Source organism: Choloepus didactylus, chromosome 8, assembly GCF_015220235.1.
Source record: "Choloepus didactylus isolate mChoDid1 chromosome 8, mChoDid1.pri, whole genome shotgun sequence".
In the NCBI taxonomy this organism is placed as follows: Eukaryota; Metazoa; Chordata; class Mammalia; order Pilosa; family Megalonychidae; genus Choloepus; species Choloepus didactylus.
In genome coordinates, this window is record NC_051314.1 from 7,922,440 (window position 1) to 7,944,076 (window position 21,637).

General features: G+C 39.4%; 1 protein-coding gene and 1 pseudogene across 1 annotated transcript; one reads left to right on the plus strand and one right to left on the minus strand.

Annotated features, from left to right (window-relative positions):
* LOC119542515 overlaps nt 1–21,637 on the plus strand; it is a 230,353-nt pseudogene that overhangs the window by 15,669 nt on the left and 193,047 nt on the right.
* Nucleotides 10,410–11,016, minus strand: LOC119541676 (small ubiquitin-related modifier 2). Its single transcript, XM_037845781.1, has one exon. The coding sequence runs from the start codon at nt 10,922–10,924 to the stop codon at nt 10,637–10,639; it is 288 nt and encodes a 95-aa protein (XP_037701709.1). The 5' UTR covers nt 10,925–11,016; the 3' UTR covers nt 10,410–10,636.

The following is a 21,637-nucleotide window of genomic DNA, read 5'->3' on the forward strand; positions in this document are numbered from 1 at the left end:
ATTAAAGTTTAACTTAAGTCTTACAGTGTAGTGTAGTTCCATGGATTTTTTTCAATTTTTATTCTGTTGCCATATATACAATCTAACATTTCCCCTTTTAATCATATTCAGATATATAGTTCAGTGCTGCTAATACGTTCACAGTGTTGTGCTACCATCACGACCATCCATTACAAAAACATTTCCATCATTCCAGATAGGAACCCTGTTCATTTTAAGCCTTAACTTCCCATTCCCTTTCCCCACCCTGTCCCTTTGTAACCTACATTCTATATTCTAGGCTCTGATTCTACGAGTTTGCTCATTCTAATTGTTAAAACTCGGTGAGATCATACATTTGTCCTTTTGTGTTTGGCTCATTTCACCCAACATGATGTCTTCAAGGACTTCATTCCTTTATATGGCTGAATAATATTCTATTTTGTTTATATGCCATATTTTATTCATCCATTCATCAGTACATACACACTTGGTTGCTTCCATATTTTGGCTATTGTGAATAATGCCACTATGAACATTGGTATCCAAGTATCTGTTTACCTCCCTGCTTTCATTGTTTTGGACATATATCCATTAATGGGATTGCCAAGTCATATGGTAGTTCTAAACTAACTTTCTGAGGAATTGCCATACTGTCTTCCACAGTAGCCACACCATTTTACAGTCCCACCAGCAATGAATGAATGTTCCAATTTCACAACATCCTCTCCAACACTTATTTTCTGTGGGTTTCTTTTTTGTTTTTTCAGTTTTTATTGAGATTGTTCACATACCATACAACTACCCAAAGAACCAAAGTATACAACAAATTGCCTATAGTACTATCATACACCTGTGCACTCATCACTACAATTAATATTTTCTTTCAATTTTCAGAATATTTTCATTACTCCAGAAAAGAAATAAAGACAAAAATATGAAACTCCAATCCTCTGATGCCCCTAACTACCCTCACTCCATTATTGATTCATAGTTTTGTTATAGTACATTTGTTACTGTTGATGAAATAATGTTATAATATTACTAATGGTAGTATATAGTTTGCAATAGGTATATTTTTTTGCTATATGCTCCTCTATTATTAACTTCTAGTTATAGTGTCATACGTTTGTTCTAGTTCATGAGAGGAATTTCTAATATTGTACAGTTAATCATGGACATTGTCCACCAAAAGATTCACTATTTTATACATTCTCCTCTTTTAGCTTCCAACTTTCCTTCTGGTGACATATGTGTCTCTGAGCTTACCCTTTCCACCACCTTCACACACCATTCAACATTGTTAGTTATTCTCATAACATGCTACCATCACCTTTGTCCATTTCCAAATGTTTAAGTTCACCCTAGGTGAACATTCTGCTCATAATAAGCAACCACTCCTCATTCTTTAGTCTCATTCTATATCCTGGTAACTGATATTTCATGTTTATGAGTTTACATATTATTATTAGTTCATATCAGTGAGACCCTGCAATATTAGTCCTTAGTGTCTGTCTTGTTTCACTCAATATAGTGTCCTCAAGTTTTCTTCATCAATCCATTTTTTAAGACATTCCATCCTAAGGAAACAATTGTTGGCTCCCTGTATAGTCACATATTTATGTATTCAGCCCCATTGCCACTATCTATATGAGGACATTTCCATTTCTTTCATGGGAAAGAGTCAAACAAGGTAGAGAGACAAAAAAAAAGAAAACAGAAAGAGAGAAAAAGAAACAAGACAGCTAGAAACCAACAAAAGGAAAGAAAGCATTAAACTAAAGTAGAATAGTCAGACAACATCACCAATGCCAGGAGCACCATACCCTTCCCTTATGTCCCCTCCTCCCATATGCATTTAGCTTCAGTATATTGCCTTTGTTATATTAAAGGAAGCATAATACAATGTTTCTGTTAATTATAGTCTCTAGTTTGCATTGATTGTATTTTCCGCTCAATCCCACCCTATTTTTAACAACTTACAATGTGGAAATTCATTTGTTCTACCTCATGTAAAAACATATTTGTACATTTTATCACAGTTGTTGAGCATCCTAGGTTTCACTGAGTTATACATTCCCAGTCTTTATCTTTCGTCTTTTGTTCTAGTGTCCCACATGCTCCTAACCTTCCTCTTTCAACTATACTCACAGTCATCTTTGTTCAGCGTACTTGTAGTGCTGTGATACTATCTCCAAAAATTGTGTTCCAAACCTCTCATTCCTGTCTTTTCCTTTCTGTCTGCAGTGCTTCCTTTAGTGATTCCTGTAGAGCAGGTAACTTCTTCACAAACTCAGTCATTGTCAGAGAATATTTTAAGCTCTCCCTCATATTTGAAGGACAGTTTTGCCAGATATAGGATTCTTGGTTGGTCGTTTTTCTCTTTCAGTATCTTAAATATATCATCCCACTTCCTTCTAGCCTCCATGGTTTCTACTGAGAAATCCACACAGTCTTATCAAGCTTCCTTTGTATGTGGTGGATAACTTTTCTCTTGTTGCTTTCAGGATTCTCTCTTTATCTTTGATGTTTGATAATCTGATTATTTATTGTCTTGGTGGAGACTTATTCAGTTATATTCTATTTGGAGTATGCTGCACTTCTTGTATCCACAATTTCATGTCTTTCATAACAGATGGGAAATTTTCATTATTTCCTCCATTATTTCTTCTGCCCCTTTTCCCTTCTTGTCTCCTTCTGGGACACCCATGACACATACATTCCTGCATTTCATTTTGTCCTTAAGTTCCTGGAGATGTTGCTCATATTTTTCCATTCTTTTCTCTATCTGTTCTTTTGTGTGTAGGCTTTCAGGCACATTGTTCTCCAGTTCCTGAGTGTTTTCTTCTGCCCCTTGAGCTCTGCTGTTGTATGTTTGCATTGTGTCTTTCAGCTCTTGTGTTGTGCCTTTCGTTTCCATAGATTTTGCCAGTTGTTTTTCAAACTTCCAATTTTTTTCTTATGTATGCCAGTGTTTTCATTATATCATTCATCTCTTTTGCCATATCTTCCCTAAACTTTTTGAATTGATTTAGTATCAGTTGCTTAAATTCCTGTATCTCAGAAGTGTAAGTTTTTTCCTTTGACTGGGCCATAACTATGTTTTTCTTAGTGTAAGCTGTAGTTTTCTGTTGTCTAGGCATCTGATTTCCTTGGTTACCCAACCAGGTTTTCCCAGACCAAAATGGGCTCAGGTTTGTCTTAGAAGATTGGTACACCATGTGAAGCCTTAAGTCACTGTGCTTTTCTGCCAAGCAGGTGGTGCCTGTCAGCCTGTAGCTCCAGACTGGTGTAAGGATGTATGGCCTATAGCTCCTTTCCCCCAGGCTCTGCGGTCTGGTTCTGAATGGAAGGCATGTAGTAGAGCTTGGCACCACTGGCTTCCTCTTAGGGAAAATACACCCACTAGAGTGAGGTCATTTATATTTGAACAGACTCTCTGCCTGTGCTATCTCCACCCTTGTCTGGTCAGAGTACTGGGAACAGTGCTTTCTGCACTGAGCCAAAAGGGACAGAAAGCTACCTTCAGGGCCAGTCCATGGCCACCCTCTGGCTCTCCAAGGTCAGTCATCACCAAAAGCCTCTGTCTGCTTGTTGGGGATTCATATCTTGTACTGAGCAGTCTGTGTTTGTTAATTGAAACCCCAGTTGGAGCTGAGCTGACCTATATTTACTTGCTCAGAGAGTTCTAATCTCTAACACCATGAGGCTTTGCAGTTCAGGCAGTGGGGGAAGGGGACTCCTGGCTTGGATCTGCAGTTTTTACTTACAGATTTTATGCTGTGATCTCAGGCATTCCTCCCAATTCAGGTTGGTGTATGATGAGTGGACAATCATGTTTGTCTCCCCACAATTATTCCACATTATTTACTAGTTCTTCCTGGTTGCTTATTAGTTGTTCCAGGGGGACAAACTAGCTTCCACTCCTCTCTATGCTGCCATCTTCTTCTGTGGGTTTCTTTATAATAATAGCCATTCTAAAGGGTGTGAAATGATATCTCATTGTGGTTGTTATTTGCATTTCTCTGATGGCTAATGATTTTCAGCATTTTTTTTTTTTTTTGTGCTTTCTGGCCATTTATGTATCTTCTTTAGAGAGATGTCTATTCAAATCTTTTGCCCATTTTTAAATGAGTTCTTTGTCTTTTTCTTAAGTTGAAGGATTTCTTCATATATTCTGGATCTTAAACTTTTATCAGATGTGAGGTTTCCAAATATTTTCTCCCATTGTGTGGGTTTTTGTTTTACTTTCATGATAATGTTCTTTAAGGCTCAAAAGTTTTTAATTTTGATGAGGTTCCATTTATCTATTTTGTCTTTTGTTGCTTGTGCTTTGGGTAGAAAGTCTAAGAAGCCACTGCCTATCTCACAGTTTTGAAGATGCTTCCCTATGTTTCCTTTTAGGAGTTTGATAGTCCTAACTTATATTTAGGTCTTTGATCCATTTTGAGTTGATTTTTGGATATGGTATCAGGTAGAAGGGTCCTCCTTTTTTTGGCACATGGAGATAAAGTTTTCCCAGCATCATTTGCTGAAGAGACTATTCTTTCCCAATTGAGGGCCCTTTAAAACCTTGTCAAAAATCAGTTGGCCATAAACATGAGAATTAATTCCTGAACTCTGAATACAATTCAGTTGGTCTATATGTCTGTCCTATTGCCAGTACCATGTTGTTTTGTTGACTGTGGCTTTGTAACAAGTTTTAAGATTGGGAAGTGTGAATCCTCCAACTTCTTTCTTCTTTTACAAGATGGGTTTACCTATCCAGGGCCCCTTACACTTCCATGTAAATTTGGTGATTGGCTTTTCCATTTCTGAAAAGAAGGTTGTTGGAATTTTGATTGGGATTGCATTGAATGTATAAAATTCTCTGGGTAGTGTTGACATATTAATGATATTTAGTCTTCCAATCCATGAACATGGAATGTCCTTCCATTTATTTAGATCTTGATTTCTTTTAGCAATGTTTTGTAGTTTTCTGTGTACAATTCCTTTACATCCTTGGTTAGGTTTATTCCTAGATACTTGTTTCTTTTAGTTGCTCTTGTGAATGGAATTCTTTTCTTAATTACCTCTTCCATGTGTTCATTGTTTATGTTTAGAAACACCGCTGATTTGGGGGTAATGATCTTGTACCCCAACACCTTGCTGAATTCATTTATTAGCTCTAGGAGCTTTGCTGTGGATTTCTCAGGATTTTTTGTGTTTAGGAACATATCATCTGCAAATACGGAAATTTTACTCCTTCCTTTCCAACTTTGACGCCTTTTGTTTCTTTTCCTTGCCTATTTTCTCTGGCAAGAACTTCCAGTACAATGTTGAACAACAGTGGTGACAATGGGCATCCTTGTCTTGCTCCTGATCTGAGAGGGAAAGTTTGTGATCTTTTACAATTGAGTATAATGTTCTCTGTGGGATTTTTTTTTTTTCCTTGTTTTTGACTATTTTGATTCTCATTAGAATTCTCTAGAGAGCAGTTTGGGCAAGTTTCATAATCTTAATATTCTCTGCTTTCTGAATTAAGGGCTTTTGGGGATTTCATTTCAGGAGTGGGAATAAATGTTTGCTGAATCAACCACCCTTTCTCCTTCAATCTCTTATAAATAGTTGCCTAGGGATGGAAGTGTGGAGACTTCGGAAATACAATTTACTTCCAAAAGGAATTGCTTTTTGCTGTTGGGAGAACTATCAGATATCAGGGTTACTCCTTCTTTTTTTTTTTTTTTTTTCATTATTAAATTATTCTTTTTGTTTTTCTTTATTAAATTATTCGTTTTTTATCATCATTTTATTGAGATATATTCACATACCACGCAGTCATACAAAACAAATCGTACTTTCGATTGTTTACAGTACCATTACATAGTTGTACATTCATCACCTAAATCAATCCCTGACACCTTCATTAGCACACACACAAAAATAACAAGAATAATAATTAGAGTGAAAAAGAGCAATTGAAGTAAAAAAGAACACTGGATACCTTTATCTCTTTGTTTTCTTCCCCTATTTTTCTACACATCCATCCATAAACTAGACAAAGTGGAGTGTGGTCCTTATGGCTTTCCCAATCCCATTGTCACCCCTCATAAGCTACATTTTTATACAACTGTCTTCGAGATTCATGGGTTCTGGGTTGTAGTTTGATAGTTTCAGGTATCCACCACCAGCTACCCCAATTCTTTAGAACCTAAAAAGGGTTGTCTAAAGTGTGCGTAAGAGTGCCCACCAGAGTGATCTCTCGGCTCGTTTTGGAATCTCTCTGCCACTGAAGCTTATTTCATTTCCTTTCACATCCCCCTTTTGGTCAAGAAGATGTTCTCCATCCCACGATGCCGGGTCTACATTCCTCCCCGGGAGTCATATTCCACGTTGCCAGGGAGATTCACTCCCCAGGGTGTCTGATCCCACGTAGGAGGGAGGGCAGTGATTTCACCTTTCAAGTTGGCTTAGCCAGAGAGAGAGGGCCACATCTGAGCAACAAAGAGGCATTCAGGAGGAGACTCTTAGGCACAAATATAGGGAGGCCTAGCCTCTCCTTTGCAGCAACCGTCTTCCCAAGGGTAAAACTTATGGTAGAGGGCTCAACCCATCAAACCACCAGTCCCCTATGTCTGTGGTCATGTTAGCAACCATGGAGGTGGGGTAGGCGAATACCCCTGCATTCTCCACAGGCTCCTCAAGGGGGCACTACATCTTTTTTTTTTTAACTTGTTTTTCCTTTTTTTTTTTTTTTTTTTTAACTTTCCCTTCTTTTTTAAATCAACTGTATGAAAAAAAAAGTTAAAAAGAAAACAAACATACAATAAAAGAACATTTCAAAGAGACCATAACAAGGGAGTAAGAAAAAGACAACTAACCTAAGATAACTGCTTAACTTCCAACATGTTCCTACTTTACCCCAAGAATGTTACATAATATAGCAACATTTCTGTGAACTTGTTCCTACTATATCCATCAGAAATTAACAGACCATAGTCATTTCTGGGCATCCCCAGAACGTTAAATAGCTTATCTGTTCTTCTTGGATTATTGTTCCCCCTTCCTTAATTGCTCTCTACTGCTAGTTCCCCTACATTCTACATTATAAACCATTTGTTTTACATTTTTCAAAGTTCACATTAGTGGCAGCATATAATATTTCTTTTGTGCCTGGCTTATTTCGCTCAGCATTATGTCTTCAAGGTTCATCCATGTTGTCATATGTTTCACGAGATCGTTCCTTCTTACTGCCATGTAGTATTCCATCGTGTGTATATACCACATTTTATTTATCCACTCATCTGTTGAAGGACATTTGGGTTGTTTCCATCTCTTGGCAATTGTGAATAACGCTGCTATGAACATTGGCGTGCAGATATCTGTTCGTGTCACTGCTTTCCGATCTTCCGGGTATATACCGAGAAGTGCAATCGCTGGATCGAATGGTAACTCTATATCTAGTTTTCTAAGGAACTGCCAGACTGACTTCCAGAGTGGCTGAACCATTATACAGTCCCACCAACAATGAATAAGAGTTCCAATTTCTCCAGATCCCCTCCAGCATTTGTAGTATCCTGTTTGTTTAATGGCAGCCATTCTAACCGGTGTTAGATGGTATCTCATTGTGGTCTTAATTTGCATCTCTCTAATAGCTAGTGAAGCTGAACATTTTTTCATGTGTTTCTTGGCCATTTGTATTTCCTCTTCAGAGAACTGTCTTTTCATATCTTTTGCCCATTTTATAATTGGGCTGTCTGTACTATTGTCGTTGAGTTGTAGGATTTCTTTGTATATGCAAGATATCAGTCTTTTGTCAGATACATGGTTTCCAAAAATTTTTTCCCATTGAGTTGGCTGCCCCTTTACCTTTTTGAGAAATTCCTTTGAGGTGCAGAAACTTCTAAGCTTGAGGAGTTCCCATTTATCTATTTTCTCTTTTGTTGCTTGTGCTTTGGGTGTAAAGTCTAGGAAGTGGCCGCCTAATACAAGGTCTTGAAGATGTTTCCTACATTATCTTCTAGGAGTTTTATGGTACTTTCTTTTATATTGAGATCTTTGGTCCATTTTGAGTTAATTTTTGTGTAGGGTGTGAGGTAGGGGTCCTCTTTCATTCTTTTGGATATGGATATCCAACTCTCCCAGCCCCATTTGTTGAAAAGACCATTATGGCTCAGTTCAGTGACTTTGGGGGCCTTATCAAAGATCAGTCGGCCATAGATCTGAGGGTCTATCTCTGAATTCTCAATTCGATTCCATTGATCTATATGTCTATCTTTGTGCCAGTACCATGCTGTTTTGGCAACTGTGGCTTTATAATAAGCTTCCAAGTCAGGGAGTGTAAGTCCTCCCACTTCGTTTTTCTTTTTTAGAGTGTCTTTAGCAATTCGAGGCATCTTCCCTTTCCAAATAAATTTGATAACTAGCTTTTCCAAGTCTGCAAAGTAGGTTGTTGGAATTTTGATTGGGATTGCATTGAATCTGTAGATGAGTTTGGGTAGAATGGACATCTTAATGACATTTAGCCTTCCTATCCATGAACATGGAATATTTTTCCATCTTTTAAGGTCCCCTTCTATTTCTTTTAGTAGAGTTATGTAGTTTTCTTTGTATATGTCTTTTACATCTTTGGTTAAGTTTATTCCTAGGTACTTGATTTTTTTAGTTGCTATTGAAAATGGTATCTTTTTCTTGAGTGTCTCTTCAGTTTGTTCATTTCTAGCATATAGAAACATTACTGACTTATGTGCATTAACCTTGTATCCCGCTACTTTGCTAAATTTGTTTATTAGCTCTAGTAGCTGTATCGTTGATTTCTCAGGGTTTTCTAGATATAAGATCATATCATCTGCAAACAATGGCATTTTTACTTCTTCTTTTCCAATTTGGATGCCTTTTATTTCTTTGTCTTGCCGGATTGCACTGGCTAGCACTTCCAGCACAATGTTGAATAACAGTGGTGACAGCGGGCATCCTTGTCTTGTTCCTGATCTTAGAGGGAAGGCTTTCAGTCTCTCACCATTGAGTACTATGCTGGCTGTGGGTTTTTCATATATGCTCTTTATCATGTTGAGGAAGTTTCCTTCAATTCCTACCTTTTGAAGTGTTTTTATCAAAAAGGGATGTTGGATTTTGTCAAATGCTTTTTCAGCATCTATTGAGATGATCAATTTATTTTTCCCTTTCGAGTTTTTAATGTGTTGTAATACATTGATTGTTTTTCTTATGTTGAACCATCCTTGCATGCCTGGAATGAACCCCACTTGGTCATGGTGTATGATTTTTTTAATGTGTCTTTGGATTCGATTTGCAAGTATTTTGTTGAGGATTTTTGCATCTATATTCATTAGGGAGATTGGCCGGTAGTTTTCCTTTTTTGTAGCATTTTTGCCTGGTTTTGGTATTAGATTGATGTTAGCTTCATAAAATGAGTTAGGTAGTGTTCCATTTTCTTCAATGTTTTGAAAGAGTTTGAGTAAGATTGGTGTCAGTTCTTTCTGGAAAGTTTGGTAGAATTCCCCTGTGAAGCCATCTGGCCCTGGGCATTTATCTGTGGGAAGATTTTTGATGACTGATTGGATCTCTTTGCTTGTGATGGGTTGGTTGAGGTCTTCTATTTCTTCTCTGGTCAGTCTAGGTTGTTCATATGTTTCCAGGAAATTGTCCATTTCTTCTACATTATCCAGTTTGTTGCCATACAGTTGTTCATAATATCCTCTTATAATTTTTTTAATTTCTTCAGGATCTGCAGTTATGTCACCTTTTTCATTGATTATTTTGTTTATATGGGTCTTCTCTCGTTTTGATTTTGTCAGTCTAGCTAAGGGCTTGTCAATCTTGTTGATCTTCTCAAAGAACCAACTTTTGGTGATATTTATCCTCTCTATTGTTTTTTTGTTCTCTATGTCATTTATTTCTGCTTTAATCCTTGTTATTTCTTTTCTTGTACTTGGTTTAGGATTGGTTTGCTGTTCATTTTCTAGCTTCTTCAGTTGATCCATTAGTTCTTTGATTTTGGCTCTTTCTTCCTTTTTATTTTATTTTATTTTTTTTAAACAAGAAGTTTATTTAATCAACAAGACGCTTGACTTGAAGGGAAAACTATCTAGGATTCATTTCTTGTAGAGTAATTTATCCCTACTTAAAGACAGATTGCCCTACATGTAACAGCTACGTACAAAAAAGTTATAAAATTGTCCTTGGTTTTACAATGATAAATGAAAAACATTAAAATTCTCCAATCGAACAAGGTATGCAAGGATTTTTTATGTTGTTGGTTTTTGTTAACAGTGAGAGCAAAATAACTTACTGGAATATAAAGATAAGAGTTGAATGAGCATGCCACTAATGGAGAAAGGGGGTATTTTCACAGAACCAGTATTTTTTTTCCCCATCCTATCTCCATTTGATGTCAATCAAAACATACCATTGGCCATTTAGTAAAAAAAAAAAAAAAAAACAAAAACAAACAAACAAAAAAAAAACAGCAATATGCTTGTGCACATACACCAGTTACTTTATGTACAATAAAGGAATGGGGAAGGGAAAAATGAAAGAATAGAGAAAACTATACTGTAGTAGTCAGGATGTGGTGGAACCAAATTGCAGTTTTTCTAATTGAGAATGTATTCTTGGTGTGTAGGAACAGAGTTCTGGAGTAAAGTAGCAGGCTCCCTTTTTAATAGACACCTCCTGTCTGCTGCTGGAACACATCAATTGTATCTTCATCCTCCATTTCCAACTGTGCAGGTGTGTCTGTTTCATTGATTGGCTGCCCGTCAAACCGGAATCTGATCTGCCTCATTGACAAACCCTGTCGTTCACAATAGGCTTTCATTAGTTTACTAAGTGGTGTATGCCTCTTAATCTTAAACTGCACCACAGAACCATCCTGCCCCGCCACCTTCAAATTAATATGATCGTTGTTCTCAGTCTTGACTCCTTCCTTGGGTTTTTCGTCGGCCATGACGAGAGCCGGGGTCTCCTCAGCTGCCGCTTCACAAAAGAGGTACCAGGTCCACACCGAACGAGCACACAAGCAGCACCAGAAGCGGCAGAAGAAGGCCTTTCTTCCTTTTTAATATATGCGTTTAGTGCTATAATTTTCCCCCTTAGAACTGCTTTTGCTGCATCCCATTGGTTTTGGTATGTTGTGTTCTCATTTTCATTCGTCTCTATATATTTAGCAATTTCTCTTGCTATTTCTTCTTTAACCCACTGATTGTTTAGGAGTGTGTTGTTTAACCTCCAGGTATTTGTGAATTTTCTAAGTCTCTGATGGTTATTGACTTCTAATTGTATTCCATTGTGGTCAGAGAATGTGCTTTGAATAATTTCAATCTTTTTAAATTTATTGAGGCTTGTTTTATGTCCCAGCATATGATCTATTCTGGAGAAAGTTCCGTGAGCACTAGAAAAGTATGTGTATCCTGGTGATTTGGGATGTAATGTCCTGTATACGTCTGTTAAATCTAATTCATTTATCAGATTGTTTAGGTTTTCAGTTTCCTTATTGGTCTTGTGTCTGGTTTATCTATCTATAGGAGAGAGTGATGTGTTGAACTCTCCCACAATTATTGTGGAAACATCAATTGCTTCCTTTAGTTTTGCCAGTGTTTCTCTCATGTATTTTGTGGCACCTTGATTGGGTGCATAGACATTTACAATTGTTATTTCTTCTTGCTGAATTGCCCCTTTTATTAGTATGTAGTGGCCTTCTTTGTCTCTCAAAACATCCCTGCATTTGAAGTCTATTTTATCTGAGATTAATATTGCTACACCTGCTTTCTTTTGGCTGTAGCTTGCATGAAATATTTTTTTCCATCCTTTCACTTTCAGTTTCTTTGTGTCCCTGTGTCTAAGATGAGTCTCTTGTATGCAACATATTCATGGTTCATTTTTTTTTTATCCATTCTGTGAATCTATATCTTTTAATTGGGGAGTTTAATCCATTTACATTCAACGTTATAACCGTGAAGGCATTTCTTGAATCGGCCATCTTATCCTTTGGTTCATGTTTGCCATATTTTTCCCTTTCTCTATTAATATCCTTTATTGTACCCATACCGAATCTCTTTAGTACTGAACCTTTCTCCAAGTCTCTCTGTCCTGACTTTGTTTCTCTGTCTGTAGGGCTCCCTTTAGTATCTCTAGTAGGGCTGGTCTCTTGTTAGCAAATTCTCTCAGCATTTGTTTGTCTGTGAAAAATTTAAGCTCTCCCTCAAATTTGAAGGAGAGCTTTGCTGGATAAAGTATTCTTGGCTGGAAATTTTTCTCACTCAGAATTTTAAATATATCGTGCCACTGCCTTCTTGCCTCCATGGTGGCTGCTGAGTAGTCACTACTCAGTCTTATGCTGTTTCCTTTGTATGTGGTGAATTGCTTTTCTCTTGCTGCTTTCAGAACTTGCTCCTTCTCTTCTGTGTTTGACAGTGTGATCAGTATATGTCTCGGAGTGGGTTTATTTGGATTTATTCTATTTGGAGTTCGCTGAGCATTTATGATTTGTGTATTTATGTTGTTTAGAAGATTTGGGAAGTTTTCCCCAACAATTTCTTTGAATACTCTTCCTAGACCTTTACCCTTTTCTTCCCCTTCTGGGACACCAATGAGTCTTATATTTGGATGTTTCATATTATCTATCATATCCCTGAGGTCCATTTCGATTTTTTCAATTTTTTTCCCCATTCTTTCTTTTATGCTTTCATTTTCCATTCTGTCATCTTCGAGGTCACTGATTCGTCATTCAACTTCCTCTAGTCTTGTACTATGAGTGTCCAGAATCTTTTTAATTTGGTCAACAGTTTCTTTAATTTCCAGAAGATCATCCATTTTTTTATTTAGTCTTGCAATGTCTTCTTTATGCTCTTCTAGAGTCTTCTTGATTTCCTTTATATCCCGTACTGTGGTCTCATTGTTCATCTTTAGTTCTTTGAGTAGCTGCTCTAGGTTCTGTGTCTCTTCTGGTCTTTTGATTTGGGTGCTTGGGCTTGGGTTATCCATATCGTCTGGTTTTTTCATATGCTTTAGAATTTTCTGTTGTTTTTGGCCTCGTGGCATTTGCTGAACTTGATAGGGTTCTTTTAGGGTTTGTAGACCTATTGAAGCCCTTATCTCTAATTTATCAGATCTACAGCTTCGTGGAGTACACTTTCTCTAACTAACAAGCAGGTGGCGTCCACTAGCCACCTGTTCTCCACAAGCCAGTTCTCCCCTGCTTAGCCTTTGTGGTGGGTGGGGGAGTGAGTCTTGTGGGGCCCAATTGGTGTACCAAGCTTGCGTGTGTAGTTGGTGTTGCCTGCCCTGTATGTGGGGCGTGTTTCTGGGCAGTCGGGGAGGGGGGGTGGCCCTAACAATCAAATCTCCCTGATGATCCTAGAGTTTTAAAGCTGCTGCAATAGTCTAATCCTTCAGTTCAGTCCTGCCACAGTTTGTCTCTGCCACTGACCCACAAGTCCTTGGTATTGGCGTATGGCTCCTGAGGCTTGCAAGTGGGCCCCTCTTACAGACTGTGCACCCCGGGTCCTCTGTTGAGGGATGACTGTGCTATGTCACAGGTGAGTGCCATCCCCCCAGGGCAGTTCTGGGCTGCTGAGCTGTGTAGGGAGGCTCCCAGTCTGCTGAAATGATGGCTGAATGGGGCTTTGTTAATTCACACTGCTCCACCTTCCCAACTCTGGGACAATCAGCTGAGGTTGCAGGGAAGGCTAATGTCCACGCCAAGTTTTGTGGTGTGTGCCTGTTATTTGAAGCACTTCCATCACACTGGGTTGTCTGGGGCATCTTTGGGCTATGGGGCTGGCGATAGGCAGGAGTGTTTCCTGTCCACCAGGATGGTGGCTGTGAGCGGACACCCCCCTTTTCTTGGGAAGTTGTGGTGTTTAGTGAATTTTCTCAGCCACTGGATTATTGCCTTTTGTCTCAGAGCTCTCTTAGTTCTGCTCTTGACTTGATGTGCCCAAATTGCAATTCTTTGAAGCTTTCTGTCTGTGGGATTTTTATATATGTTTTCTCATGTTCAGAAAATTTCTTCTATTCTGAGTGTTCTAAGTGTTTTTATCATGAAGGGTTTTGCCAAAAGCTTTTTCTGCATCAATTGAGGTGATTATGTGGTATTTTCCCCTCATTTTGTTTATGCCATGTATTATATTAATTGGTTTTCTTATGTTGAACTGCCCTTGTATATGAGGGATAAATCCTATTTGGTCATGGTGTTTAATTCTTTTAATGTGCTGTTGGATTCAGTTTGCTAGTATTTTGTTGATGCTTTTGGCATCTATATTCATGTATTTGTCTATAGTTTTCCTTTCCTTAAGGTATCCTTATCTGGCTTTGGTATGAGGATGATGTTGGTGTCATGGAATGAATTAGAAGTGTTCCCTCCTCTTCAATTTTTTGGAAGAGTTGGAACAGAATTGAAGTTAATTCCCATGTGGATACACATGGTCCTGAGCTTTTCCTTGCTGGGAGCTTTTTGCTTACAGACTCAATCTCTATAGTATTTGGTTTGTTGAGATCTTCTATTTCTTCTTGGGTCAATGTATGTACTTGGTGTGTTTCTAAGAATTTGTCCATTTCATCTAGGTTATCTAATTTATTGGCATGCAGTTGATCATAGTATCCTCTTACTGTCCTTTTATTTCTGCAGGGTTGGTAGTAGTCCCCCCTTTTCATTTCTGATTTTTGTTATTTGTATCCTATTTTTTTCTTTGTCTTAGCTAAAGGTTTGCCAATTTTATTGATCTTTTCATGGAACCAACTGTTGGTTTTGTTGATTCTCTCTATTGTCTTTTTGTTTTCTATGCCATTTATCTCCACTCTAATCTTTGTTATTTCCTTCATTCTGCTTACTCTGGGTTTAGTTTGCCCTTCTTTTTGTAGCTCTTCCAGCTTTAATGTTAAGTCTTTGATTCAAAGTTTTTCTTCTTTTTCAATATAAGCATTTAGAGGTAAGAATTACCCTCTCAGCACTCCCTTCACTACATCCCAGGAGTTTTAGTAGGTTGTATTTTCATTTTCATTTGCCTCAAGATATTTCCTAATTCCTCTTCTGATTTCCTGTTTACCCTATTGGTTGTTTAAGAGTATGTTTGATTTCCACATATTTGTGAATTTTCCATTTCTCCCTCTGTTTTTGATTTCTACCTCATTCCACTGTGGTTGGAGAATATACATCTATAATTTCAATATTTTTAATTCATAGATTTCTGTTTTGTGACCCAACATATGGTCTATCCTGGAGAATTATCCATGTGTACTTGAAAAGAATTTGTATTCTGTTTTTGTTGGGTGAAGTGCTCTATGTATGTCTGATAGGTCTAGTTGGTTTTGAGTATCACTCAAACCTTGTACTTCCCTACTGATCTTCGGACGTTCTATCCACTATTGAGAGTGGTGTATAAAAGTCTCCTACTATTAATGAAGAACCATCAATTTCTCCCTTCAAACTGTCACTATTTGCTTAATATATTTTGGGGCCCTGCTCTTAGGCGCATATATATTTATAATTGTTACATCTTCCTTTTGAATTGTCCCCTTTATCAGTATGTAATGACCATCTTTGGCCCTCATAATGGTTTTTAACTTAAAATCTAATTTATCTGTGATTAGGAAAGCTTTATGGACCACACTCCCCTTTGTCCAGTGAATGGATGGATGAGTAGAAAAATAGGGGCAAAAAAAAAAGGCACCCAGTGTTCTTTTTTTACCTTAATTGTTATTTTTCACTTTAATTTTTATTCTTATTATTTTTGTGTGTGTAATAATGAAAATGTTCAAAAATTAATTTTGGTGATGAATGCACAACTATATAATGGTACTGTGAATAATTGAATGTATGCTTGTATTACTGCATGGTATGTGAATACACCTCAATGAAAATGAATTTTTAAAAAATCTAATTTATCTGATATTAAAATAGCCACCCAGCTCTATTTGGGTTATGACTTGCATGGTGTATTTTTTCCATCCTTTCACCTTCATCCTACTTGTATAGTTGATTTTAAGGTGAGTCTCTTGCAGACAGTGTGTAGTTGTGTCATGCTTTTTTATTCATTCTCCAAATATCTGCCTTTTGAGTAGAGAGTTTAATCCATTTACATTTCAAGTCATTATGGATAATGCAGGATTTCCTCTGCCATTTTGGTATTTAGCCTTTGTAAGTTTTATACTTCTTTTGTCCCTCACTTCCATTAATGCCTACTTATCTATTTGAATTTTTTGTGTTGTATCCTATTGAATGCTGTCTCATTTCTATCTGGATATATTTTACATCTGTTTTCTTTGCAGTACCCATGGGGTTAAAATTTAACATCCTAAGTATTTAACAATCATATTTGGTTTGATACAAACTTAAATTCAACAGCATATTTTTCCTGTACTCCTCTATCACCCCATCAGGTTTTCTGTACTTGTTATATTGTATGTCCAAAATCATAGATTTATCATTACTGTTTATGCATTTGCATTTTAGCACCCATAGGAAGTAAGAAGTGGACTTATATACCAAGCAACACACTACAATAACACTGGAATTTGCAATTACTCAAATGGTTACCTTTACTGCCAGCTCCAGTCTGCTCTTGAAACCCTCCTGGGCATTTTTTCTTATCAATTATTGTTGTCTTTAACTCAAATAGTTCTGTTTGGTTCTTTTAAAAATTTCTGTCTCTTTACTTAGACTCTCATATTGCTGACTCATTGTTTTCCTGATATCCTTTAGTTCTTTCTCTGTAGTTTTTCTCATCTCCTTGAGCATTTTAAAGATCATTTTCTTAAAGCTTTAGTTCAGTGTGTCACATTCTTGTCCTCTTCTTAGGTGTTTTCTGGATTTTTATTTTCTTTCACAGGATGGGCCATCATTTTCTGTTTCATTGTTTGCCCTTTTTTTTTGCACACTGTGCATTTTAATATTTTAAAATGTTTACTCTGGGATTTATCCCCTCTAATGTCTGTTTCTTGGTTTTATAACCAGCTGGTAATAAGATAGGAATTTTCTTGAGCTTCAACCCTCCTATCAGGAAAGTCTGCCTAAGATGAATGCAATGTGCAGGGTTTTGCTATCTTTCATGGCCTCCATCTAGTCCTGGGCTTTTGATTGTTAGTTGTTTTGGAGTTCCCCTGTTTCCCATGGAACAGAGCTCTCCTGGATGTCTGAAGTCCACAGGTCTTTCCCCCAGACTGTCCATCTCTGTAGTTTTTTACACTCTTTGTCTCAAGCTACTTTTTCCTGGAGGGCAAATTTTGGAAGGAGGACACAATGGAGAGGACTTTCCCAAGCCAGTTCTTTCCTAGCCAAAAGATGTCCAGCGACCCACAAATGGGGTGCAGACCAGTTCCAAGGTGCCCTAGGGATGGGATCAGGAAGGGTGCTAAGAGCTTCCCCAATGGCTCTGCAAAGCTGAGCTCTCCTGGCCTGCTCAGCAGAGGCAGCCATTCAACTAATTATACCCCTCAGCCCTGGGGAAGAACAGCTTCTCCAAGTCTTCACCACCACAGCCCCTGTTGGGGTGGGTTGAAACAACAGCTGCCATTAAAGCTGGTCTCCCAGTGATCTGAATTTGCTAAGAAGCTGTGATCAGTGATCAGCTGTGCCCACCTCTGGTCATAGGGAACAGGATTTTTATGCCACTTTCTGACATCAGTGATCTAGGCAGGGACTGGACCCCAAGGCGGTGTCTTTTGTGAGAGTGGGGGATGGGCACTGCAATTTATCAGCCTCTTCCTCCTTCACTTCCCTAGATGCTATACAGTGTTCTTCTGCCCTCTGGAGTTTCAAAATAGTTGTTCCAAACAGTTCCAGCCTGATTAATAGTTGTTTTGGTGGTGGGACTGAGCCCTGGAATTACCTACACTGCCAACTTCCCACATTCCTGCCTTTGGGACTTTGGGCTTTATTCCTACAGGCTGGTGACATGGTTCCCGGATATTCCTGAGGGCATCCAGTGTCTGCTGTGGGTGACCTGCCAGATTTATTCTCATATGGTGGCTTGTCTGCTCCCCACTTCCAGGTAAATCATCTGACTGTAAGTGTGGGGGCTACAAAGGCACCCCCTTCCTCTGGGCAGAAGACCCTGACATTCCAGAAACCTTTTGCTGAGCACATGATTGGTGGTGAGACCCTTGTCTGCTAGTGGAAGGATCCTCTGTCTTGGGGTGGCAGCTAGGTGAATCAGAGGTCACAGTGCTGACAATGGTAATCAGCACCTCATGGAGTGCCAAGGAGTCCTGCAGAGAGATGTAGGAAGACTTCCTATAGGAGGAGTATTTTGAACCCAGTCTTGATGGCAGCATAGGACAGAGCTGGATGATAAAGCAGGGGAAGGACATCTCAGGCAGAGGGAGCAGGATGAAGGTCAGAGATTGTCAGTAGTCTGTGCTTTGCTTACAGGACACAGCTCTGGATGCCTGCAGCCCAGGGAGGGTGGTGTGGCAGGGATCAGCCAGGCTTCTCAGGATGGGTGAGGGGGAGCCAGCTAATGTGGATTCCCCTCTGGGGGTAGAACCTGGCAATCTGCATCCTTAACAAGTGGCCCGCCCAGGCAATGCGGCCACATTCTGAATTCAGAAAAATGCCAATGCAGAGCAGGAAGTCCATTCTGAAGATGTGGGGACTGAACATTATCCTGAAAATCATGGTGTCTGTTCCTGACCTCTTCAATGGGGAGGATCCTTACCTCAGGAAGTGGGGCCTGATTGTTTTCCTTGTTTTTAGGATTATTGGCATCCATGGGAGGGTTTAAATGGTGAATGTGAGGATTTGGTTTACACTGTGAAGTGGAGGGTGGATTACAGGGCCCACCTGGCAGCAGAGGCTCCAACCAGGGGACTGCCACCATGCCTGGGCAAGGGCAAGAAGCACCTGGTCTGCATAAAAGGATGGGGGAGGCTGCCATAGACTTTAGGGAGAGCCTTGGGCAGTTGCATTCTGAGGGAGTGGTGACAGCCAGCCAGCAGTAGTCTGTGTTGGTGGTGGGTGGTGGCAGGCTGCAATGTGATGCTGCTGGTGAGCTGGTTTGTGTGGATGCAATGGATAGACCCATTCAATTGGTGGGCTTGCTGGTGGATGTTCAGTGGGTGATGTCTAGGGCACTGAGAGGACAAGGATGGCCATGTCACCCCAGCACATGGAGTGGCAGGAGCTCTGTGTGGGGGCTGAGTTTTCGTGGTTAAGAACTCAGTGTCAAGTGGGTCGACCTAATCTGTGATGGAAGATATCAGAGCTGCAGGAACAGCAGCTAAGCTGGCTTTCTTCCTGTGGTTCAGATGCCGATCTCCAGCACCAGAGCACCGGCCTTTCACACAAAAACCAGAACATGACTGACTGATGGCCTCCCAAGACCCCTGTGAGCCTGGACACCTGTCCTGTGGACTGTCCATTAGGGCACAAGCTGAGGCCACACAGTGATCCATCTTCCAATGTGGTCTGACCTTCTTAGGCAGCAAAGTAGCTGCCAGGGTGGGAGGGCTGGAAAAGAGTTTCTCAGTCATTTCTGGAGAAGAGTTTAGGAAATTCTTTAAAGGGTGATAAATCTAACCAACTTTTGTAATTTTACCTATCCTGGGCCTTTTAATGAGCTGATGCCTCAGATATACAGAACACTGGCTTCTGCACTCAATTTACTGTTTATCAAAGACACATGTAATGGAAGTCTTTTTATGAAAAACTAGGAAGATACTTTATTATAAGTGGAAGTCTACCTTTCCTGGAAAGCTAACATGTAAGTGTGTGTGTCAGTTGGTCAGTTGCTTGGAATATGCCACCTCAGGAACAAGCAAGAGGGGTCCATTGCTGGCTCAACATCACAGCCCTGTTAATGTACTGACCAGTGTGGGGTTCCTAGAATGGCTGGTGTTTGGACAGGTGGGTCCTCTTCCTGGGGACTGGGCTGGCCTTGGTCTTTGTACACCCCTGGGGTTGGAAGGAAGAGAGTGGCATGATTCTACTTCCCCATATAAGAGAGGTTCTGGGCAGCATGAGGGTTGTGATGCTTCTCCAAGTAGGGCTGCCTGCAAGTCAGAGTCCTGCCTGTCAGTACTAAAGAAATAATTTTTTTCCATTTGAAAACCTCTATTTTGACCTAGCTAAAATATTAAAGGATCCTGTATAAAAAATTAGGAAATTTTATTATCTGTTGGGTTGTGTATTGTGTGAAGCAGTGAAATGTTAATAGAATAGGAGATTGAAAATCCCTACTGAGCAGAGAGTCATCTCAGAATGCCAAGCTTAAACCAAACAGAAATGAAGCAACAACTCTCCTTTCTACTTGTCCTCTCAGACGTGAACTTGGCTTATTTCCTGTGACTTCTGACCTGTGTCATTTTCCCATCCCATACTCCCAAACAATAACCTTCTCTCTGTCCTCTCTAGTCCTCCAGCTTTATTGACAAAGAACACTTGATTCAGGGAACTGACCTTTGCCCCAGGTATAATGTATTATTAGCAAACTTAAGGTAATGTTACTCAAAGTGAAGTGGGTGTGGATTTTCTTATTTATGTCCTTGAGTAGGACAATTAAAAAAGGATACACTCAAACTCCTAGGTATTGGCAAAGTCAAAACTCTCACCTACATTGTGCAGCAAAAGAAAACCAGTTGGGAAATTCCAAAGTAAGAGGTTCTGATAAAGGTGTGAGGAGGTGTTACAAGTGCTTAGGCCATAGGTAGGGGATATTCACCCTTAGTTGTGTAAGTATCCTGGCATTGAAGAACTAGTAACTTCTTAGAAAGACCTTCATCAAGAAGCCACATAATTTAAATTCAAAGTGGTTCCAGGGTAAACTCTTGAGAACACATCCTCTTTTCTGTGATTAGATTTTGGACTCCTTGAATGCATGGGTTACTTGTAAAAACAGGGGCCTAAAAGCCTCCCCTTCAGGGGCAGAAGTCTGACTTTCAACTCTGGCTCCTTATTTCATGATGGTCTGAGTGAGGGGCCAGGCTCTCCAAGCTACCCAGGCCTCAGAACAAAGCAATTGTCACCTCTCTGGGATGGACGGGGGGGGGGGGGGGGGGGGGGGGGGGGGGGGGGGGGGGGGGGGGGGGCGGGCATTAGCCAATCCTGACACCTCCTGGAGCCCTCAGCCTAAGTTCTTGTAACATCTCTTCACACCTTTATTGGAAACTCTTACTCTGGAATTTCCCAGCAGATTTGCTTCTGTTAGAACCTCATCATGGGTCATTAGCAGTTGTAACTAAAGTTACCAGTATTCATAATAAGCAAATTATTTATGTACAGATATATACACTAGCTTTGTGAAGGTTATCAAGAAAGAAAGACATTAAATGGCTGATAGTACTAAAGGGACTCATTTTCTTTCTGGTTTTTGAAATACTCTTTACAATGGGCATATGGTTTGTTTTTTATAAATGTGCACTAAGACAAGGAAGTGTCATACTCTTTGAGAAGTGGCCAAGACTTCCCTCTGCACCTGAGCCTTAAATGCTACCCCATCCCACCTCCTCCAGCTGGACCCATGAGGCTCTTCTGTCCTGCCACCTCCACCACTCCTGGACTGTGGCATCTCTCTTCAGCAAATCCAAATATTCTTTGGTTTCTCCCACCTTCCCAAATAAAGGCTTCTTCTAATTTAAGGGTACATGCACACTCGAATATTCCACTATCAAGAACAAACATTTCTATTATATTTGATGTGAGGGATCAATAGTCTTTGGTTAACAA